This window comes from Polistes dominula, unplaced genomic scaffold (genome assembly GCF_049000335.1).
Source record: "Polistes dominula isolate Pdom_NZ unplaced genomic scaffold, Pdom_raw_medaka contig_29, whole genome shotgun sequence".
Lineage (NCBI taxonomy): Eukaryota > Metazoa > Arthropoda > Insecta > Hymenoptera > Vespidae > Polistes > Polistes dominula.
The window spans coordinates 2,272,255-2,288,958 of NW_028300865.1; the positions used below are offsets into that span (position 1 = coordinate 2,272,255).

At 31.0% G+C, this 16,704-nt stretch overlaps 1 protein-coding gene across 1 annotated transcript in view; it reads right to left on the reverse strand.

Moving 5' to 3' along the window:
* Positions 1-581: 581 nt before the first annotated feature.
* The window catches only part of LOC107066442 (homeobox protein BarH2), a 34,841-nt gene continuing 18,718 nt past the window's right edge, over positions 582-16,704 (reverse strand). Inside the window, exons 2-3 of the mRNA XM_015321069.2 lie at positions 14,623-14,845; positions 582-1,453 (exon numbers count right to left, since the gene is read on the reverse strand). Of these exons, the coding sequence (XP_015176555.1) occupies positions 949-1,453; positions 14,623-14,845 (728 nt within the window). The 3' untranslated portion in view covers positions 582-948. The remainder of the gene's footprint in view (positions 1,454-14,622; positions 14,846-16,704) is intronic.

A 16,704-nucleotide genomic window follows, 5' to 3' on the forward strand; every position in this document is an offset into this window, starting at 1 on the left:
TCATTTTGGTATCCCTTCTATCTTGCAAGGTTAAGTATTATTTCTTTTCCTAATGTCATATAAATTGTAGATTCGCGTTCGTGGACGATCGGTTATTTTCGAAATAAAATAGTTCGACGAGAATCTCATCTTTTTATCTTCCACTTCTTCTTTTTATTCCATCCTTTTTACGACTATGTTCCCGCCATTTTTTCTACAAGCCATCTGTAGGAAAATAACGGAAACAAAGTTATATTTATAAATCAAATCGGTAATTGTAATTTTTTAGAAAATATTTCAATTGTTTATAATTGAGATAATCAACGAAAAATAATCTCGTATTTTGTTATTAATTTAAATAATTTATTTCACATTTCACATTTCACATTTTTTTTTCTTAGGTTTTTTTAGGCATACGATTTTGTTCCCGCCATTTTTTCTACAAGCCATCTGTAGGAAAATAACCGAAACAAAGCTCTACACCTAATATTTAAGAATTTTGTTTTACAATACCTCTTGTTTTATATTTCATTTTCATTGATTTGTATCTCAAAAGATAATCGTCATTAGATAAAACGATTATACATCTATGTTATATATATATATATATATATATATATATATATAAATAAATATTTTCTTGAACATTTTGTTCTAATTAAAGTACTCATTCGTCATAGTCATAGTCGTCATAATAATTCGAATTTTATCATTTTTTTTCACCCCCATACAATTCTAAAAAACAAACGGAATGTATCGAGTTGCGAAAAAAATTATTAATAACGATAAATAAATTGTTGTTATTATTATTTTTCAATCGTTGACTCATAAATCTCATCGTAGGGAAATATGCTATATATATATCTCGGAAGATTTGTGATAATCTTATTATCTTATAAATATCTATTATTAATTACGAAATAATCATTTTGATCTATAGTATTAATCATAGATCGTATGATTTATGTCCTAAATATCGTGTATACTTTCTTCATCGCTATCAGCTTTTATACTTTCAGGAGTATCATCTCTCCTAATTGGTGAACCTTCCCGACTTCTACTTCTATCCCTTTGCATTGTTTCCCTATCCTTCCTATCCTTTCTACTTTCCCTATCCCTATCGTCAACCATATCAGGACTATCTCTGTAATAATTGCTCAAACTTGATAAACTCGAGCTGGCAGCAAGCGAACCAAATGGTCCAGCACTTGGTCCAGCTAGGATCATGGTAGGTGGATAAAGTCTGTATGGTAATGGTTTTTGCAATGTAACAGCTGCAGTTGCTTGTTGATAAAACAATTGATTCGATGGTAAATGATGACCCGTAGCGTAAGGAAAATATCTTCCTGCTGCAGGATGGGTTGGTACCGCTGCACCAGCACCACTTCCATAAAATTGTTGGAATGCGGCTACTGCGTAATTACTTTCAGCCATTATTTCAAAACCGACCATCGTTTGTCTCTTCCATTTTGTTCTGTAACATAATATTTCATTGACAAATGATTAGATAAAAAGAAATTCTAATAGAAATGAATTTTTATATATTAAATTTCAGTGTCACATTGTTTGTTTTCTAATGAACTTTGAAACTACTGAACTGATCTTAATGAAATTATATAATTTTATTTATTAATATTATTTATTTAATTTATTAATTAAGTTTTTATTTATTTTGTATGATTTTTTTTTTAAACTTAGAATATGGAATAATTTTTATTTGTTATTTCTTATTGCTAATTTAAGAACTTAATTACTTAGAGGTTTTCTTGGTTTTCAAGTTCTATAAATTGTCGACAGATGGTGCTGCATCATAATTCAATTATTTTACGTTTTTTTTCAGAGTTACACTTGACACAACTAACCTTACTTTTTCTACCTTTTCATGCATTATTATTTTATGTATTCTATTTTAATTATGGAATCCAATTAAATTGGATAAACCAAATATTTGATCTTAGTTATATGTTGGACAATTTCAATTAACAATTGAATTTAGATCATCATTTCAAATTAATAATATAAAACATAATAACGAATCAATAACTGTACTAACAAAAAGCGTCCTTTTTTATGTCTCTACTTGAAATCGACTGGCAACAAAGTGGCTTATAAGTAGGAATATATCTCAAGTTGTAGTAGTAGTCTCTAATCTTGCACGACCTTTTTCGAAAATTCGAACTACCGTAAGATAATATCCCCCCAGTGGTGATTTGTCGGACGGTGGTATTTAGCATAAGAATCGTTTTTGATACCGATAGAACAAAAAGAGAAGAAAAGAGAAGAAAGGGGTGTGAGGGTGGTGAGAAAAGAGAAAAGAGAATAGGGTAGTAAAACATAAGAAAGAGAAAGCATTCTAAAAGCAATCACGACATTCTAAGCAATTTCCTTTCTTTCTCTCTCATACCCTTTGTCGTTTCACTCTTACCTATGACTACCAACCACTACCACTATTACAACAACAACAAACAACTATGAAGCACCACTAACACCAACACTAACACCACTAACGCGCTTCCACCCTCTTCGAGTATGTAAATCCCGATCTGGGACAATTACGCTAAAACGGGCTGGCGTGCCGGCAAGCGGTTACGTTGGCCACACTGCTGGAGAGAGGGCTTATTATACTAACAAATAGCCCATGGAGTTCAGTGCCTAATCATCGCGTATCATGCCACGCATACACACGTTTAATAGCGTTGCTACACCTGCGAAACTACCCTTGCTACTTTCAAAAGACAAAGATAGAGACAATGACAGTGAGAAAGACCTTCTATATATATGTATACACAAACACATGTGTATATATCAAACTAACGTTTGAGTTTCGAAAAAGGCTCGCGTTTGGTCAAGGGGTGTGAGAAAGTGAGATGAAACGATAAAGAGATAGAAAGGGTGAGAGACTCTATTTAACCCCCACCTACCTTTACTACCCCCTACCTCAACGTTAAAGTAATATTCTCGAATCTACAGGGAATATTACCCTAAAACCCTTTCCCTTTTGTACGTGTTCTTTACACGAGACTCTTGTACAGCGATTTTCTTTCCTATTTTGCAATTCTTACCCCGTCATCCCTTTCTGTTTTTTTTTTCTTTATCGTTGACAATGTTCCATAAACAAAAGGTGCGAGAGAAAACAGAAGAAGAAGAAGAAGAAGAAAGCAAAATGAACAAATAAATGTAATTTCGTTTTCATCAACGAAGTTTTGCGAGTTTTCCGATGAATCATGGTGTACTGTTCGAACTTCCTGATTCTTTCTCTTGCCAACGATAAATCAGTGACTGTTTCGTGGTTTGGTTGCAAATTTCTCGAATTGTCTATCTCACTCATACAACTACAGACACACACATATACATACATATAAAATTCGACGATAATTAAATCCCGTCGCATCGGATAGTAGGTGTACATTCATTTACCTACGCTTCGTTATAATTTTTATATTCCTCCCCCCTCCTCAACGCCACTTTTTCTCTCTCTTTTGATCCTGATTCCTATCCTAACGGGAATTCAGCCAAATGACATAAAACTAAATAAAATAAAATAAAAGAAAGAAAAGGAGAGAGAATAAAAATTTGTTTTGAGTCTCGATGTGCGACGAGAAAAGAGAACAAAAATAAAGAAAGAAAATAAAAGAAAATAAAAAAATATTAAAAAGAAACAATTTAAAAAACAAAGAAGAAAAAAATAACACCAGCAAGAGAGACGTGTTGTGTCGGATGGCATTGGATTGAGTTGGATTGGGTTGGGTTGGGAAAGTTGGGGGTATTTGAAAACCTTCTAGCTTTTCGTTGTTCGTAGTAATTAATAATCAGCGAATGAGATTCGGGCGTGGTATACGTTGGTGGAATGGACAGGGGTGAGGGGGTACACAAAGCGGCTCTAACGGATATGCAACTCGCACGGAAAATTCGACAATTAATATATTCGTTGAACACTCAGTAACACTCCTCTCCACTCCACTCCTCTCCTCGCCCCTCTTTTTCGCATAGGAGGTTTTATAGGTGGTTGCAAACACGTGCGCGTTTGTGTTACATTGCGTCAGGATTGAAAATGTGGGCCACCTCTCCCGGTTCTCTCGGAGCATTTTTTTTTTTTTATTTGTCGACGAGAGTCACCCGTCGACGATAGGCTCGTAGGGTGGAGTGGGGTTGGTTGGTGGAAGAAGGGGAGGAGGAGATAGCAGTAAAATCGTTCATGAATTTTAAACAGGGACCCCCTCTCCCTCCACGTTTCTGAATCGAGCCACTGTTGGATCATTTCTCATTTTTCTCCCGACACTTTTGAGAGCACTGAATGAGAGTGAGAGAGAGAGAGAGAGGGAGAGGGAGAGAGAGAGAGAGAGATGCATAGAATTGCAATTGAAAACCACCGCTTGCACGATTATCTGATGAGTAATGTTTTTTAATACCCCCACCCCTATTTTTATATTCCCTTATTGTTGTTGTTGTTGTTATTAGTTGTTGTAGTATTAAAGATGAAGGGGTTGGTTGGTTACCTTCGGTCATTTCGAGTGCAACTATTACTATTCTAAAACATTCTTAATTGCCATACTCTCTTGTCCAAAAAAAAAGAACCCTTAGGACGATTATTCTGAAGGGAAGTAAGACAGGTCACAGGGGAAAAAAGGCACTAGGACCCCATAGAAAAGAGACTAACCTAAGTCATTGATTTATCGTTCGAGATGTCGGGTTCCTTGGAAAAAGGGATGCTCGATCTTGTTCGGACCAAAATGAAACCAACTTAAGGGCTACGATCAAGGAGGGGGCAGGGGAAACGAGTAAAAGTCTAGAAAGAGTTGAAAAGAGAGAGAAAAAATGTGAGGTGGGGGCAAAAGGTGTTTGATGGTCCCCTATCTCACCTCCCGGGTTTGGTCAAAGAAAGTGTAACGATCCTTCCTTTCCATCGTAGGGCTTAATGATCTTTGACTTTGACTTTTCGGGTGGGGTGGGTTGAAGGTTATGGGGCCCTTTACTTGTTCTTATTCCTTTTTTTCAAACCAATGAAATCCCCCACCTATGGGAAATTGTGTTCTTCAGCGATTATCGAATCCTACAAAGATTTTAGGTTAGGTTAGGTTAGGTTAGGTTAATAAGTTCATTTTATACAGTGTTTTTCTATGTGTGTGTGTGTGTGTACTATTGTTTGTTGTTGAAAAAATAACTTTTTTATTGTTGTTGTCAATACATTTTTGAAAAAAAAGAGATTGCAATTGACGATTTAAAAGTACAGATGATAGAAAAATTTCGTTTTTCAGATTAGTGTGAAAAAGTTTGCTAAAAATTCATGCAACAAATTTCATTAAATCAATCAATATTGCACAAAAATGTTTTAATTAGAATTTAAACAATATTTTGATTATGCTATTGTTACTAAAATGTCAAAAGAAGATTAAATTTAACGAACAATTTTTTAATAAAATAATTTCTGTCTACCTAACCTCAAAAAAAAAAAACAAAAAAATACAAAATAATTTTAATTCTACACGTTACTTATGTTCAAGCATACACGAGACACTATACCACAAAACAACTACAACATCTAACCTAAGCGATGAAAAATGACGGAAAATAATCGTCAAAGAAAGGAGAGGAGAGGAGAGGAGAGGAGAGGGGTGTTGGGAAGGGAAGGAGGAGGGGGGAGGACACGCTCGAGAAATAGAGTTAATGCATTTATAATGGTGGTTGGGGTTTGGGTGCTGCTTTTGCGGTTATTACAACTACGTGCGACATTAATGCACACACATAACCTCACTCTTCTAGCAACCAGGAGGAGGTTGGTTTGCTATAATAATGCAACAAGAGTTAAAGAGAGAGTGAGAGAGAGAGAGAGAGAGAGAGAGAGAAATAGATAGATAGATAAATAGATAGAAAAAGAGTGAGAGAGAGAGAGAAAGATTGACGACATATTTTCGAATTATTATTTGCCTCGGTGACTGCGAGACACATGTTTCATGGGATAGAAGGGATGGTAAACGACAGGCTGTACCTATTTCCTCCCATGTGCGTTGTTATATGAATTAGAGAGAGATAGAGAGAGAGAGAGAGAGAGAGAAAGAGAACAAAAGAGAGAAAGGGAAGAAGAATATAAAAAAAAAGTGGATGAACGCGTTAAAGCGATTATGCGCTCTCGCCAATGCACTTTTCTTCCATTGTTGCAAAGAGAAAGATATATGTATGTGTATGTATATTTGTGTGTCTATGTGGTTGGGTATTAACATTAGATTGATGGAACTCACATTTATGGTTTTATTTTTTAATATATTATTTAATATATTTTAATATATTATTTTTAATGTATTTTGTGTTAAATATATTTTTATAAATTTTAATATATTATTTTTACTATATTTTTTTTCAATATATTTATTACATTTTTTTTTTTTATATATTTTAATATATTTTTTTTAAATATATTTTATTATTTAATATGCGCTACAATATTAACACTAAATTACAGGAACACGTCAATCTAACTCACTTATAATTTGAATTTGTTTCTTATACACATTCAATTAAATATCCACTTTACAATGTATATATGTAAGTATATATATAAACCATCTATTATTATTGAAACCAGTCAAGAAAAATATTATATTGATAAGAAGCAACCTTATGTAATTTTCTTAAGTAGTCTTCGTTTAACTTAGTCTGCAAAAGTCAAGTCAAGTCAAATCAAGTCAAGTCATCGTACGTTAATCCGATTAGCCTAATTTTAAAAATACCAACCTAGTAAAATTAAAGTTTCATATCAATTAAAAAAAATATATTTCAACAAATCTTCAGGTACCAAACAAACCCCTTCAAATAAATCAATTCATCAATTATATTTAATCACCCTATATATTTGTATAAAATAAAAAAAAAGAAACGTTCGTTTCATGACAAATGACAATTGGGTAGATGACTTGGACACTTTGAAGAAAAGAATAAGAAAAAAAAAAAAAAAAGAAGAAAAGAATCGTGTCCCGAAACGAGTGCACTTTTCTATAAGTAATTGTAATAGTATTAAATAGTAGTAGTAGTTAGTAGTAGTATAGGTAATCGTAAGGTATGTATATATAGTAGTAGCAGTCGAGGAATCAGAAGGGTGATCCGTTATGAAGCAGCGGTTTACCGGCGCCGTGGGAAGCTCGTGTGTGCTTCCGGCTGATGTCGAGAAGCCTCATGAAACAACGCACCGGATTCTCACGATTGCTAACATATCAACGCGTCAACCAACCAACCAACCAACCAACAACAACAACAACAACAACGACATAGTCATAGTCATAGTCATAGTTGTCATCGTCGTCGTCGTCGTCGTCGTCGTCGTTTTCATCTTGTCTCAAAACCGTTCACGACAGTTTCAAATAAAAACAATACCTAAGTTTCTTCTTCCCTATCCCCCCCCGCCCTCCCTCCCGCCTCAATCTTCCGCATGTAGTTTTCTTGAGAAATAGGAAGAATATTTTCTTCAGAAAGACATCTGATATATCATCTATTCTTTTTATTTTATGCTTATTGTTGTTGTTGTTGTTTTACTTCTGGTTTATTAAAAGAATCAAATTTTGTGTAGGTTTATTTGAGGAAAGAAATTTGATTGGTTGATTCAAATGAGTAGAATCAAACTAGAGGGAGCCACATTAACGTTAACGTTTCTTACGTTATTTTGTATTCGTATTCTTATACTCTTATTGTTTTATTTTTGGTTTATTAAATAATCGAATTTTTTATAGGTTATATTGTAAATTTAGGAAAGAAAATTGATTGGTTGATTTAAATAAAGAGAAATCAATTAGAGGGAGCCACTTTAAAAAATTAACGTTTCTCAAATATGTTTGAGATTATAGGTTATATTAATCATATATTTAATACTCCTATATTGCTAGCGGGATAGAGAGAGTGACAGTAAACACTACGGTGCAGACATATATGCGTCTGTCTCACTTATCACAAGTTGAGTCTAGTGCGCATGATCGTGAATGCACAAATCACGAACAAATCATACACAAATTCAGTAATGATAAATAAATTTTAAGCTGCGAAAGGGAGGTGGCTTGTGCCCTTCTCCACTTGCCATTACAGACGCGACGCTTGCGCACAACGCTCAAAATACAAAAAAAGAGATAGAAGTAGTCATTTGCTGTCTCACTTTGTCGGTGACGCTTCCACTTACGGCCGCTAGCAATATAGGAGTATTACACACACACATATATGATATCAATAAATTAACTATTTAATTGTGGGACTATAATTTCGAATAAAAATAATATTAACAGAAGTACCATAATATTTTTGAGAAATAGGAAGAATATTTTCTACAAAGAAAAAACAACATTTGTCATATCATCCATCTTTTTTATTCTTATTCTTATTTTTTTTTTATTTCTGGTTCATTAAAGAATCGAATTTTTCATAGGTTATTGTATATTTAAGAAAGAAAATTAATTGGTTGATTTAAATATATAGAAACAAACTAGAGGGAGCCACTTTAAAATTAATGTTTCTCAAATATGTTTGAGATTATAGGTTATATCAATGAACTAACTATTTAATTGGGACTTTTGACGATTATTTCGAATAAAAATAATATAAATAAATAAATAAAATAATAATAAATAAAAAAACTAACACGTGTATTGTAATATTTTTGAGATATAGGGAAAATATTTTCTTCAAGAAAACATCTGATATATCATCCATCTTTTTTATTCTTATTCTTTTTGTTGGATCAAATAATCAAATTTTTTCTAGGTTATTGTATATTTAAGAAAAAAATTGATTGATTAATTCAAATATATAAAATCAAACTAGAGGGAGCCACTTTAACGTTAACGTATCTCAAATAATGTTAGAAATGATAGTTTAGAATACCAATAAACTATTTAATTGCAACTTTTGAGGATAATTTCAAATAAAAATAATATCAACACGAGTACCGTAATATTCTTGAGAAATTAAAGAACTATATTTTCTTTTTTTAATCAGGAAAACAACATCCGATCTATCTCATCATCTTCTAACCTCTTTTTCACGTGTCGTATCAAAAACAAATCAAATATTGTAAACGTATACTTAGGAAATAAAACATAAAAATTGATTAGATAATTTAGAACAAGATTAAAGGAAGTTATCCTATAAACGTTAACTGTTTTTATGTTACTCAAACAGGTTAAACCAATGAACTACTAAATTAAAACCGTTAACGATAATTTCGAATAAAAAACAATACTAAGTTCCTCCATGTTGTTTCTTTAAGAAATAGGAAGTTAACACAACATCTACTTTTTCTTCACACGTATATATCAAGGAATCAAATTTTCTAAACGTATATTTACGAAACAAAATATAGTACAACACACCTGATCAATTTCTTCTTCATCTTTCCTTTTTATTTCAGATCTTTCAAGAGGAATTCAATGTTTTAAACGTATATTTACGAAATGAAATTGATTAGACGATTTTAAAATACAAAAAGAAAAGCACCTAACGTTTATGTTTAAGTTTCTTAAGTTATTGAAACGCAACATACACAGAGACATAGGTTGGTGTGGCGATAGGGTAAACCAATAAACTACTTAATTGGGATCTTCGATAGCGTGCATTCGTTGTTCGTTAGATCGCATTACGTTTATTATAAGATATTATTCCGTAAGAGATCTCTACCTCGATAAAGTATCATAGCTTGTTTGCGGTCTAACGACCGATGCCACCTAACGAGCGCAAAACCCATGTGAAAGGTTCATATTTTCCCTACAGAAAATTACGGTGCAGTCACGTTCGCCTAAGCGACTTTGTGGGGCCGTTGGTATACTTTCCTATTACATGTGTATGTATATATATATATATATATATATATTTATAAGATCTCATTCTAAGCTTCGACATTATTATTTTTTTTATTGAGGAATATGAACAAAACAAAAAATATTATAAAAATATGGCAAATGTGTTATACATTGAATGATTATTTATTTGAATTTTATTTATTTTATTTTTCTTTAAGATTGTAGGGAAAATGACAATGATTTTTTAATGGTTTTTTTTCTTTTTTTTTTTGATAATAGAAAATAATTAAAACATATATTAATTCAACATATTTTTATTGATTAATTTAATTTTATATTAAAATATTTATTTAATTTATTTTTTTTTTTTATATTTAATTAAAATATATTATGTATAATATTATTAAATATAATCTATTAATTGATATTAAATTATTAAATATTAATAAATGAAAAAAAATTCAATATTATTAATTGAAATATTTATATTTAACTTATGAATTTAATTATTTATTATTTGATTTAATTCATTTCCTGTTATTCACAATTTTTATAATAAATATAAATGATCCTTACCCTGATCTTTTAACAATAAAATAAAATTATATAAAAAAAATAATAAAAATAAAATAAATAAAATATTATATAAACACATTACTACTAACATATTTATACAATTTAATTAATTTCCTATCATCCCACATTTCCACGAAATAAATAAATAAATAAATAAATAAATAAATCTTTCACAGTGAACTCATTTAACATTAAATCCAAAACTAAATCCAAAACACTCAGTTTCGAGCTTACACGAGAGAAGATACGTTTACGAGAGTGGATGTTGTGTATCCTACACGTAATCTCGATCTCTTGACTCTCTTATTTACACACAAACTTATACACATATACACACATATATAGAAGTATGCAACAAAGATATGTTTTATACACCGGGCCAGCTTTCGCGCGTCGCAAACTGCATCGTTCAACTATGTATCTCTTTCTATCTCTTTCTCTCTCTCTCTCTCTCTTTCTTTCTTTATCTCACACATGTACACATATACATACGTATATTCTCTCTCTCTTTCTCTCTTGTATGCGTGAGAGAGGATCCTGCCCCCGGGACGTGACTCGTAATTCTAGAGTATTATGCGGTAGCTCGATGGTGCTTTCTATCTTGTCTGACGTTTTTTGAAATCGCTACTAAAAGCGGCTTCCTTTTATTTACAATTAAACCAACCTAACTAACACAATGTTATAAACAATCATTTAAAAATAAAAAAAAAAAATAAAAGAAAAGAAATCAAATGAACATTTTCTTGGAAATATTGGATTAGTTCGGAAAGTAATTTTGTTTATTTCCTAACACAAGTTTGATTCCCCCTTGCATTTGATTCCACCCTTGCCAAAAAAAAACCAACACCTGAGATCAATGAAAGGTTTAATTAAATAAATTTCATTGTTTATGTTAACTCGAAAGGTCTACTAGGTTTAACCTCGAAGTGAAAATTGTATTATTGTTTTCATTTTTACTAATGAAAAATGAAATGATACTCAGGGCAACCCAATATTAGGTGATGAAAGTAATGTTTCTCATTAAACCTTTAAACTTTTCAATTCAAATGATTAACGGAACAACACACGGGATGAAATAATAAAATGTAGGAGGAAGGTTAAAAGAAGAAAAATTAAAAAAAAATAAAATCGTTCGTAGTCAGTCGTAGTGGCGCCCTAGGTGTGGCCAGGGCGCCTATCTTTGCGTGAACGAGCCAAGTCATTCGAAGAACAAGAAGAAAAAGAAGATTTTAAAATGCAACAAAAATTTAAGCGGGACACTTAAAAAAGCATGCCGACAGGAGCGTCACTAATTTTACTTTTAGACTTTTTTCTTCTTCTTCTTCTATTTTTTGAGTCTAGTTTTCTATTTTTTTTTCTTTGGTCTCATTTTGCCCATTTCTTTTTTTTTTGTTCAACATCATTGTCAACTTCATCGTCACTTTCATCGAAACTTGATGATCTTATTTCCTCATTCCTCAAAAATATGACTGAGGGTGAAGGGGTGGGGATTAGAGGATACTATTGAGGTTTGAAAAAAAAAAGGGCTCGAACTTTTTCGTGTGACTCGTATTACTCGGCTACAAACTTTGAACCTTCTTAAATTTCTTGATTTATGATGGATCAGTATAACAATGTGTTGTATATGCATTTACAAATGTGTTTCTTTTTTTTCTTCTACGGTTTTAATTGACCATAACCAACATGGTTTTCTTTTAAAGAAAAGAATGAGGAGGGGTTTCGAATTTTCACAGTAAATTTAAAACTAACCTAAAAACTATGAAAAATCATTCCTTTTTCTTTTTTTTTTTTTTCAAACAGTTAACGAGTATAGTATAGTTTCATTTTGAAAATAACGTGTTGTGTTGTGTATAAAATGTTTGAACAAAAGATGAAACTTAAAAAGAGAACCCTCGAAAATCGTCTGTTGGCATGGAAGACTTAAAACCCGGATGACTTTGTAAAATTTTCTATAAGGGGGAGCAAAAGGATGCCGCTCTCGCTGTATATTCTGAAATCTATAAAACATTAAATAAGAGAGAGAGAGAGAGAGAAAAAGTTAAAAGAAAAAGGTTAGAGTGAGAGAGACTCACTAATACAACTACTACTGTAAATATAAACGAGATGGAAGAGAAACAAAGAGACCTCGTCGAAAGGATCGTTTCAAAGTGTGACGAATTTTCGATGGACGTTTATAATCATCTTTCTATTCATTTAATTTACCGTATCTTTAATCGTTCACTCATTATTATAAACATTGTCATAATAATAAATTGTTTTTTTTTTTTTTTTTTTTTTTTTAAACGATTGATTATTTGTTATTTCAATTTAAAATTCAGCAAAACATTTTGTTGTATTTTTAAATGTAATACACCGAATCCATTTTTTTTTGTTTTTTTTTTTTGTTTTTTCGTTACAATTTTTGTAGGTTACGATATTTCATGCAATTGAAATTATTTATTAATATATATGTATTAAATTGTGTTAAGTTTTTTGCAATGTTTTTTTTTTTTTTTTTTTTTTTTTTTAATGTAATTATAATATTAAAAACGTTTTGTTTCATTTTCAAATGTAATAAGTATCCATGTTGTGTTGTTCTTTCGTGACAATATCTTTAGGTTAGGAATTACTTCATTCAATTGCAAGATTATATATTAATTTATGTCAATTTTTTGACAATGTTTTTATTAAATTAATTATCAGTATGTGATTTAATTACATTAATTTATTTTCTATTATAATAATTATTTATTTGAATGTAATATTTGAAAACGTTTTATTTAAATACGACGCTACTCCATGTTTTTGTGTGTGTGTTTTTTTGTGTGTGACAATTTTTAAGGTTAGAATATTCTTCAATGAACCTAACAAAAAATATATTAATTTATGTTTCTATTAACTTGATGAATTCATAATTTCATTAAATTAATTCATCTTAATTCAAATTTAATTGAAATCAAGTAAAAATTGAATATAATTAAACATAATATTATAAAAATAAGACCCCATATGTAACCGATGAGAAAAGTATACAAAAAAAAAAAAAAAAAAAAACAATATTACATGCTAGAAAATTAAAAATAATCTAAATAATTAAAAAGAAAAAAAAAAGAAGAAAAGAGAAGTATCAAATCATAAAGAATAACCCGGAACAATGTTAAAAAACAAGTCGTCCGTATTTGAAAGAGAGTTTGTGTTTGACGGTTACTTTATAAACGCGAATGTACTCATTAACAACACTATAACCGTTCTAGTCCATGTAACCAAGAGAAAAGCATGGCTTCCGTGATTTTTATCCTGGAATTTAGTTCGACCGACGATCCTCGCGTTTAACCACGTAAACAACGGCTTTGTTGCCCGCCGCGATTTCCATTTACGGATTCGACACGCGTCCTCATAAAAGAACGCACCGCCATCCGTACCGTCCGTCCCGTCCATCCGTACCGTCCGTCCCGTCCATCCGTACCGTCCGTCCCGTCCATCCGTTCGTATCGTACCGTACCGTACCGTGCGTTCTGGATCCATCATCCCGTTGATCGTGATGCGGATATATTCTTGATTGATTTACTGCCAACAAAACTCGTGTTACGATCTAACCAAATCTCAGACGAGTTTCTTTTTTTATTTTTAACTGTGTATCTATATCATCATTCTTTAGTTTTTCTTATTTATTTATTTATTTATTTATTTATTTATAAAATTAAATATCTTTTTTCTATTTATTTAATTTGCACTTATTTAATTTCTTTATTTTTATTTTTTTTTTTTTAAATATTTTAATTCAATTATTTACATTTTAATATTAATTTTAAATATAATTAGGTTGAATTGATTTTAATTATGGTCCGTTAATACGAGTAGTTTGTAATATTTTTTCTTTTTTTTGTAAATAATTCGAATATTTATAAATATCATCCTTCGTTTAATTTTGTTATATTTTTTTCTTCTTCTATGAATCTAAATTGTTCTAAACACACATAGTTATTACTTATTTTATATAATAACTAAATATGTTAACTAAATACTTGTACTAATAGAATCAGTATACATCTTTATAAGTATTTAAAATTAAAAAATATACGACGACGCGAAATTTTCAAGGACAGTTGCGTGCAACTAAACGATGCGGTTATCGATGTAAAAAAAAATAAATAAAAAATAAAACAATATCCAACTTTTAACAAACAATTACCGATTCTTGTTGCTACGATCATTTGAAATTGATTTGTTTGCCATTTACCAAATATAATGAAGAATACTAAACATTATTATTATTATTATTGTTATTATTATTTATCAGTTTGAATATAAATCTTACCTTCTATTTTGATACCACGTTTTCACTTGCGTATCGGTTAGTTGTAATTTAGACGCGAGTTCCATTCTATCCTGTACGCTGAGATATTTTTGTCGTTCGAAACTCTTCTCCAATGTCTGCAACTGATGATCGGTAAAAGCCGTACGAGCTTTCCGTTGCTTCTTGCTTTGAGACGAACTCAAGGCACTGGACGAACAACCTTTAGGATCATCTTCTTTACCACCTACGAGAAGATAAATCGAAGGTATCTCTTATCAAATTGATTTTCTTTCAATCATAATAGCAATAATAATAATAAGTTAACCCTTATCTATACCTTACAAGTTATCCTAACCTTTAAATTTATTCTTACACCCTAAATATATTTCAAAACATATTAAACATACACCAAAAACGATCATGTGATAACATAACCTCATTCATAATTACGATCTTTCACGAATTAAATAATTGGACAATTTAATATAAGTTATTTTCTTTCAATAATAATAGTAGTAATATATAATAATAATTATTATTATTACAGTAAACCCTTATTTATTTTAGAAGTTATCCTAACCTTTAAATTTATTCTTACACCCTAAATATATTTCAAAACATATTAAAAACACACCAAACAATTGGACAATTTAATGTACCTTATTTCATTTAAGTAATAATAATATCAATTTTTATTAAAATAAGCCCTTATCTACCTTAGATGTTATCCTAACTATTAAATTTATTCCTATACCTAAATATATTTTAAAACATATTAAACACACATCAAACGATTACGTGAAAACATAATCTCATTAACAATTACGATCTTTCATGAAATAAATAATTGGACAATTTAATGTACCTTATTTTATTTAAACAATAATAATATCAATTTTTATTAAAATAAGCCCTTATCTACCTTAGATGTTATCCTAACCTTTCAACTTATTTTTATACCTTAAATATATTTTAAAACAAATTAAACACACATCAAACGATTACGTGAAAACATAACCTCATTAACAATTACAATTTTTCATGAAATAAACAACCAAACAATTTAAAATTAAATTACTTAAATGATAAATCATTTGTTGAAGTAACAAAAATTCTTATAAAAAATAAGTGTCAACAATATAAATATAAAAAGAAAAAAACGAAAGTAAAAAACGATTAAAAGTTACGATCGGTTAAATTGAACTATTGAGAACCACTGTTGTCCAATAGGAATCGATGAATTCGTCTCGATACGACCAATGAACGAACGCAACATCCTATATCGAGAAAAAGAAAGAAAAAATACAAAAATGAAGACAGTAAGTGAGAGAAAGATAGAGAGACAGAAAGAGAGTGATAAAAATAAACAAAAACAAAAAAAAACATAGAAGAATCAGAGATATGGGGAACGCTAGTTTTTTTTTTTTATTTTTGTTTTTATGCATGGCGCGATCACAGGGCCAGCTATTTCTCTCTCTTTCTCTCTATCGGTAGATCTTTTTGTTCTTGTGAAGCTACGGGAGTATACGAGCCAGTCCTGTGCACTCACGCGATTGGCTGATAGCGAGGATTGGACCACGCAGACGCGTCGAGACGCCACAAATTATCTCCCCGGTTTTGCCGGTAACTACGAGAGGGGGTGGGATTCCCCGAGGAGACCGATTACACCCGATACACGTCGTCGACTTTCTGTCTCTCTCTTTCTCACGACAACTAACTCGAGAATAGGTGCGCGAGCACCCACCACAGAAAGAGAGAGAGAGATGAGAAAACCATGCAGAATGTGTCTGTCTCTGTGTGTCTGTCTGTGTGTCTCTTCGTTCATAGGATCGACGCAGAATAAAATTTTACTTGCGCAGAAGCGCTCCCGCCCATTTTATTTCCCCCCACTCCAACTTCTTAACCTAACCTCCAAATATACTCGCGTTATCGTTCACGAAAATGGGGAGCAATTTTCTAATGTTTTTTTCTTTTTTTTTATTAACGCATCTCGAACGCACTCTCAGGGTGTCTCTCACAAAATTATGCAACTATTTATATTAAAATTGTATATATTTTTTTTTTTTTTTTTATAATAATAGTAGATATGATTTTGCAACGAAA